Genomic DNA, 8,711 nt, shown 5'->3' on the forward strand with positions numbered 1-8,711 from the left:
TTTTTGTGGTAATTGCTGCCACTTTATGTCCGTCTCCAAAAAAGACAGACACTTACTGCTGATGCTGTGGAAATATGGAAACAAAGGCATAATGCTTTCTAAAAAACAAGCCTTTCGGTTTCGGATAAAGTAAAACATTTGGAAGGGGAATTGCTCGTATTACACAATGCGCCCGTACTTCTCTAAAATGACCCAACGGTTGCTAAAGATGAAGAATGTCAGGAAGTGAATTATAAGTGGTCAGGAAAACAAGTTTGCCGCTCACAAAGGATTGGTTTCTCTTCATGCTACAGACAGAAATGGTGTCAAACCCCTAGTCTACATTTTAATGTTCTTTCATGAAAAGAATGGCAAACGCCCACGGGAGTCTTTTTCTCTGCTGACAAGCTAGCTGCTTAAGCCTAATTAGAATGTGGATTATAGAAGTGTTTCAAAAATAACATTGATTTTATAGAAATTACTTTCATAGTGACAGATGAGACATTTGTTTATCGTGACTACATTATTACCAATAATTAAATCTTCACAAAGAAGTATAGTGCCTTGCTCCTTGTCTTTTCATAGCACTAAATGACAGAATGCACCACTAAAACAAAGACGAGCCATTTCGTGGGCTAATGGCTTTTGTCGCATTTGACATGAGAGAGACAAAGGCCTCTTAAAAGAAAAGACTAGGTCTGATGAGAAATCTCTTTATTTGTTTATTTTTCTGCTCCGTCTCAGCAGGGCTTTTCAGTGGCTGCTACTCTTAGACCTCATCAAATTGATAGAGAAGTGAAGAGGCACCTCAACGCCGTGATCTCATAGACTGATACTCAGAAACTGGCTGTACAAAAGAGAAAAAGTCTGATTTCCATTATTGCGCATAAGCATTATGATTTTATTCAATCTAAATGGGATATGAAGCTGTCAGATCTTCATTCTGAGGCAAACATATTAAAAAAAAACAAAGCAAACAAATGGTTATATCAAACTGTACGGCCAGCAGAAATTCACACTCATACTTTGCGTATAACACAGTGTCCATGCAGACATGGTACAGATTATAACCCTTTATAATTTAAGTTATAAATGATAATATAATCTGTTACAATAACAGAGTTCTACTGCCTCAATCCTTACACACAGTCTGCACAAAACTGATTTTGGTCTTTTGTCAATATTTTTTACAAAAGAGGGGGGAAAAGAATACTTTTCATGATTTTGCATTAAAAGTACAAGAAGCTTATGAAAAGATGAGAAGAGGAACTATTAGGAGCTCAGTTCATGTTAGCCACATCTGAGAACAACATGACTTTTGGGTCCTTTGCAATCTTTTTTTTGGCTTGGTAATGAAAACTTATAATACAAATAACAATAAAACATTACCAATATACAGCTACCCTAATCTTGGCAGGTAAAACCTTTTGATTTTGAATATACTGATAGGGTCTCATCTCTGCTTTTTGCAGGTGATGCAGTTCTGTTGATATCTTTAAGTCATGACCTTTGCTATGAGGTGGTTCCCAGTCGAGTGTGAAGCAGAAGGGATGAGAGTCAGCTCCTGGAAGTCTGACGCCATGGTTCATGATTGCAAAAAAGGTAGAATTCCCCTCTAAGCTGGGGATGTCAAACCTCTTGATTTCCTGTTCCATCTATATCCTAACCCTCATCTATGGTCATGATGAGATATACGTAGAAAGAATGAGCGCCCAGGTAAAAGGCCTCATCTTATCTGTCAACCTTAGAGATAAAGTGAGGAGCTCCCTTATCCAGGATTAAAATGTCTTACTGGACGCCTAGATCTAGAAATGGGCAAGTCCCATTTGGAGGAGACTCCAGGATAAACCCAGAACTCGCTGGAGGGTTTTTATTTACATTATATATAAAAATCAAGCTTTGAATGTCTCTAGGAAGAGCTGGAGAGGGTTGCTGGGGAGGGATGTTTGGGATTCTTGACCCGTTCCCTCCACGACCCAAACACCACTAAGTGGCAGAAAATGAATGGGTGGATAAGTGACAAGCAACTAACTCGTGTTTTTCCACATATAGATAGCACACGTGCAAGAAAAGCATCTTAAATCGAAGGGTTTGTCATGTCATGTGCTAGTGCAGAGATAAGGAGTAGACCCAATGAGGGTTAAAGCAACATGCTACCCTCCAGAAACTACTTCCATGATATGAAAGTGGTTTACTCAACAAAGCACAATATTTGATCAAATGTGCATGAAAACCTTCCCTGCTAAAGGTACAAACAAAACAAAACTTGTTTAAACACTAGAGTACCAAAAACAATGAAGGCATGCAAGGATCAGTAGACACACACAAACTGATTCCTTCTGATTGCACTTGCTGAGGTGCTGAGTTAAAATTATTTATACTTTGACGCAGATCACAGAATGGCATGCTTAATTACAACTGTAGCCAATTTTGATTTCCCAGTCATAAGCCTGTCCCAATCTTTTTCCTTTCCCTTAACCTCACTTGCTCTTTAAGTCTAATAAGAGCGTTACCACCAGAGCTTGGTTTCCTTTCATTTTTGGACTGTTATCTGTCTTTGTCATGTGATTCTGCAGAGGTGAGACATCATACAGCCCAGCATGTATTACATTACAGTGCACAGTGTGGTACAGGTTACTATCAAGACTTACATTTTTGTAGCACACATTATGAGCATGTCTTTAGACCATCTGAAACAAAATGATCTGAGAAGCTCTTCTTAGCTTTATGCTGCGTTCCATTTACCTCAGAAGTCAAACCTCGGATCTGAGAATTATTTGTTAATGGTTGTTTAGTGAATGGGCTAAGCACCATTAGACTCAATAACATTGGCTTTGTCTGCATTTTGTGCATTCAAACACTGTACCAACATGTTCACTCATGGTGGTTGAACAGTATGAGCATGACTTGATTAGTGAGATGTAAACTAACACAAGTAACATAACTTTTACTACTGCAGCTATTCCATCTTTTCATGCACAAGTCAGCCATATTGGATTTTGAGGTCGGGGCTGATTAGAAATCTCAAACTTTGAGTTGGAATACCCACTTTGAAGGGAATTCCAGTTCATTTATCAGATAGAACACAGCATTACTCTTCAAGAAATCTTCTCTCTGATTCTCAAAACTGAGAAGCCTTTGACTGCTGTCTACTGCAGGTAAGATCACGACTTCTCAAAGCTACACATGTGCCCACAAATGGTAAGAAGAACTTTACTGTCAAGGTCTGTTACAGACATTAGCAAGGTGAGTCTTATTTTGTAAAAAACACTAAAAAATAAAAATAAAAATCTGGATTAAAGCCGTGGCATATAAGAAGGGGCAAGCGCTTCTAATGCCTCAACTGCTGATCAACCCAAACCTGGAAATGTGAAAAAACAGTTGTCTGATAACAACTGGGGCTCATGTAATATGATGTACTTTTAGGATTTTGCTCAAATGTCAGTAAGGACTCACTCTGACATTCATAAATTTCCCTTCCATGTCAGAACAATCAAAAAAGTACAAAAGAAAACAAAAAGCAGTCCCCTGCAGGCCGCCACACATATTGTTAATGCAGCAACTACAACATTTGAGAAGCACAACAAAAGTTTCCTTACAGATAGTTGAGGTTGCTAGTTATCTCTAAATTGCTTCTTCAACATCAAAATGGACTGCCGCTGTTTGATAATGTGTTCGATCGGAGAAAAGTAAAAAAAATAATAAAATAACAACAAAATTAGAGAATTTCAGAAGCAGGGTGGTTAGATATTTTCAGCACAAGGGTTTTATGTTGCATCCTGTTTGCTTATTTCTCAGATGTCCCGAGCGCCGTTAAATCATTTCCTTTGAGTTTGCCGAGAGGCTTTTAGCCCACACTTACCTTATACTTGAACAAAAGGAAAAAAAACATCACCTCCCTGGCTTTATGGCATATGGCTTTGTTCAGCAGCATTATAATGGTTCAGCATTAGGTTCACAGTGCAAAATGGCCAAACCTCACCAGGGTACGAGAAACCTAATGTGTTGATTCTGACGATGAGCACAGCAAACGATGCGAAAAAGTGATTACCACATGAATGCTACCCGGTAAATTTGTTTAAGATGGCCATTATATCTTACATTTAACACAGAAAAAGAGAGTAGAAAAGGCTTGTTAGAAAACAGGAACTAGCAACTATCTTTGATGATTTTGTAACATTTGTCTGCTACAAATTAGTTTTAATAATGTGAAGGAATAAACACCTACAAGGTTACATTTAAGCTTTTTTTTTTAAACATATATATATATATATATTTCTGTCACAAAAACAAATGTGACTTGAGCTTCGACAGAAATGGCACATGCTCATTTACATCTGCTCTTAAAACTCTGATAGAGGTGCCAAATACGGTAATTAAATCTGTGTTAATACTGAATCAGATGCGTAACGATTTCTCAGTAGGAAAAAATAAAGTCTACCCACTTTTAGTTCTACAGTTTCACATATCAGGACATAACACAAATGATGTGATCTTCACCAGGTAGAAAAACTACTCAAACTACTAACCTTAAGTGAACAAAATGACATTGGATTCCACCGTGTCTTTATTTATGAACCAAACAAACCTAAAAATAGAAAAACCATGTGTGATAAACTAAGTCCATGCCGTGATTCAGTAGCTTGTAGAACCACTTTTAGCAGCAACAACTCTCAGTAGCTGTTCTCCGTATGACTTTATCAGCCTCACACATATTGACTACAGTAAATGTCCGCATGGGTCTTATGGCTGCAAAACAGGACTAAATCATCACCCCTCCCACCACCGTGCTTGACAGTTGCTATGAGCCGTTTGTGCTGATATGCTGTGCTTGTTTTTCTCCGAACATGGCGCTGTGCATTATGGGTAAACATCTATGTTCTCCAGGCTCCCAAAACTCCTGCTTTTATAGAGGTGATCACACTGATGATGACCACTTATTAGAGTGTTATTGATGAAAGAAGCAAGGATGTACAAAATATTTCACACACAGCTTTTCTGGTTTGGCTTTGTTTTTGCTTTAAAAGTGACAAGATGGTGGAATCTGGTCTGTGTTTTGTACAATTGAGGTTAAATTTGAATCATTTTAGAACCTGGCAAAGACCAGATCATTTCCATGTCCCGATACATAAAACACTAGAATTGAAAGAGCGAGGACTTTTTATTCCTCATGCTTGTACATTTGAGAAAACAGTTCACCTTATGGGCAGCTTGCAAAGATTTTCAAATAAATCACATTAAATATTAGAAACCACGATACTACTGTTAGATTACAAGTCAACTACAGTCTATGTTTGTTAACAACACTGAAAAACACCACACAATAGCGTTCAAAATATTAGGGCTTGTTTGTTTAACACTACAAACTAAAACATAAAAGCGTGGATATTTTGATAGGGCTTTTCAAAGCACAAATATTATTAATGCATCATGTTTTTTGGAGTGAAACTGCAAAATAAAGAGACAAAACTCCAGTGTTAAAATGCCTACTGTAAGTTATAATACTAGTTTCTTTATAATTACAAATAAATCTCTTTAGACTGGTTTGTTAATAGTATTAAACCCCTAAAACTAGAGGATCTTTCAAGCAGTACCACTCCATATGTTGTAACACTCATGTGACTTAGTCACATGAGCAGTCATCCATCTGTCACCTGCTATCCTTCTGCAAGCTTAAGTTACTGAAAAATCGTTAATAAAAAAGAAGAAAAATGTATGTTTGTGGCAATAGGGACCATACAGTTCCTATGTATCAAATATTAGCGAAAAAGTCTCCTCTTAGCACAATTAGTCGAGGCTTGCGCAGATGTCTCATTCATTCTCCTATCAGGATTAGCTACCAAAACTCATTATGTGGACATTTTTACCTTCCCAGACTGTACCAACTGTGCTTCAATGCAGTCACGACGAGATTAAACACGAGTAAAATACGTATTCAGCCGTGTAAAGTAACTATTAGGTGACAATTAAAGACACTGCGTTCATGTTATCAACTAGCATGCTAACCTAGCAGGGCTGCTACTTGTGATCTATGACATTTTTTTATATTTTCTTTGCTCCGTACAACAAATATTTAATGTAAAGCTAATTGGTTTTTGCCTGTAACAGAAATTCACACCCCTGACAGGCGATATCACTGCGGTACTAACATAAACAGCAGCTCTACGTTTCTAAACTTGGCAATTTTTTTTTAGCTGCACAGCCTGTTAACAATAACGCGATGCGTTCACGTTCAGGTGCAATAGCATTTTTGGACACCTTTTGAGTCCACTTGCCACTCACTGAAAACACATCCTGCGTGAACTAACAAATCAGAGTCGTGGTGCGAGTATACTATCAAAACAAAACAGCCTCACAGCGTACACTGTCTATATTCTCTGACATAACGTTTTAACATTTCCCACCATACTCCCGTATTGAACGCAACACAGCAACCTTGTTAGCCGTAGCAACATGCTAACCACAGAGACATACTTAGCCTGGGCTGGGAGATGTAATTCCTGGTCACAGCCTGAGTGTGTGTCCTCGCAGCAGCTGCCATGCCGTTGACATCCATAGCTCTGTTTGCCACCAGTGTTGCCATTATTGTGCAGAAAACCCGGGGAAGCCTGCGCTGCTCGCTCTGCTTTGCTAAATGCTACTGTACAACATCAATGACAGCAGAGCGCTGGTCATATGACAATGAGGAACCGGATGTGTGAGGATCAGACGGGCCGGGGGCGCGCGAACGGGGCGCGCGCACGAGCAAATGGTGAGGACATTAATCACTTCAAATTTTATTTAATATTCAAGCTAAAGACAGACCTTTTCATTTATAATAGTAATAAAGTACGATTTTTTTCGTATTATCTGAAGTATTATTTTTCCAGTGTTCCTTTAATGCACCATAGAGCAGGTTTGCCAAGTTTTCTTTCCAGGTTTTACCAGTTTGTACATGAAACCAAGCACTGAAAAATTAAGTAATTCCTTTTAATAATAACAGGATAGCATCATCTCAAATGTTTCAAGTGGTTTTGGGATAGAAAGAAGTGCTGTGAACTCAAGAAGTTTGAATTATTCTGCTACAATTCCCAAAAAGGGACCTGTTTATCATAATAAGAAATTAAGGATATGTTCTCAAGTACTCTCAAAACAACATGAGACAACAAGACAGATGAAGGATGTCAGTGAACAGATCAGAGCAGAAATAGTTTTGTTTCCTGGATATCACTAGAACAACTTGATATGCAGGGAGACACAACTGTGGTTGAATCTGTTTCTTTATCGGCCGCCGCTGAAGGCGCGGCCGGAGCAATGATGTTTTTGCCCGTCTCTGTGTTTGTTCGTTTGTGCTGTCTGCAAAATATTTCATGAACCACTGAACAGATTTTAATGAAACGTTCGGTAAATAATCACTGGGTTGACATCTACAACTGATTCTTGTTTCAAGATGGCCACCACAACTAATCAACTTTAGGAAACACAAAAATAGCCACAGCTCAGTCAGTTTTACAGATATTGAGCTAAAATTTGATGCGACAGTAGCCGGGACTGATCCTGAACTTACCCGCTGAGCGCCAACTCATCATGTAAGATCTGTGTTTAAAACTTTGACATTAACTATTAGAGACAAGTCGGACTATTAACAAGATATCTCATGAACCACTGGACAGATTTTATCGAAACAACAAGGAAATAATCGTTGGTTGTACCTCAACAACTGATCTGCCAATCCAGTTCAAGGTGACCGCTACAGCCAACTGATCCAAGAAAACACAAAAATAGCTATAACTCAGCCACTTTTACAGATATTGTGCTAGATTGTGTTTAAAACTTTGTTTAAAACTTTATCTTTAACTGTTGGAGTCAACCCTGTTTGTCTGTGAGCAAAATATCTCATGAATCACTGGATGGAAAAGTAATTATTCATCATGTATTTACAGCTGATTAGGCTTCGGAGTCTATCCAAGTCGAAATGGCTGCCACAGCTTATCGACATTAGGCAACACAAAAGTGGTTGTAGCATTCACAACACATACTTTAGGTCTAACATCTCACAATATCGCACATACTGTTTATTTTTTTATGATCTAAAACTCGGGTATGAAAAGCAGCGGGTGATAGGCATTCCTTCAAGGAATGCTAGGGCTTTCAAATTTCTCATGTTTCCAATATAATTTAGGGCACAGACTGCATGTGCCATCATGATCTGTATCATGTTAATTGTTTTAAGGTTATTTAAAGTCTCACCTTAATTCAAGAACAGCTGTGTTTAATTTATTTGTACTGCTTTGGTATGTCTTCCCCTTCTTTTTCTCCCATGTACACACACGTACGCGCACTCATGTTCAATAACACAACGTCCCGCTGAGTGTGCTGTGAAGTGACAGGTAAAATGCCATGATTGCACACATTTTCCTCTTAAAAACTCATGCTTTGCTGTTTTCTCGTCGTTGAAGCCCCGATCCATTCTCATTTGACGCAGCACGTCCTGCACAATAGCTCGTAAGCGACTGTTTGAAAATGATTTTGAACCGTGCCCTCTGCACAAGCAACACAGTAGCAGCCGCACATTACATACAGTTCTCTGACAGCACAAAAAAAGCACTACAGACTGAAGTGGTAAGTAGTGCCATGGTGAAGCTGACGGCAGCCCCTAGAGAGCTCATCCAAATGTTTCAGGCCACATGGAAAAAATAGCAAATTAATGCAAGTGAAGGGCTTCTGCCTACAGGATCAATGCCCTCGTTTTA

General features: G+C 38.6%; 1 protein-coding gene across 1 annotated transcript in view; it reads right to left on the reverse strand.

Moving 5' to 3' along the window:
- atp6v1ba (ATPase, H+ transporting, lysosomal, V1 subunit B, member a) overlaps positions 1-6,658 on the reverse strand; it is a 29,029-nt gene extending 22,371 nt beyond the window's left edge. The window contains exon 1 of the mRNA XM_017421738.3: positions 6,454-6,658. Coding sequence (XP_017277227.1) covers positions 6,454-6,562 — 109 coding nt within the window. The 5' untranslated portion in view covers positions 6,563-6,658. The remainder of the gene's footprint in view (positions 1-6,453) is intronic.
- Positions 6,659-8,711: the final 2,053 nt, after the last annotated feature.

The sequence above is a fragment of the Kryptolebias marmoratus genome, linkage group LG22 (genome assembly GCF_001649575.2).
Source record: "Kryptolebias marmoratus isolate JLee-2015 linkage group LG22, ASM164957v2, whole genome shotgun sequence".
NCBI lineage: Eukaryota > Metazoa > Chordata > Actinopteri > Cyprinodontiformes > Rivulidae > Kryptolebias > Kryptolebias marmoratus.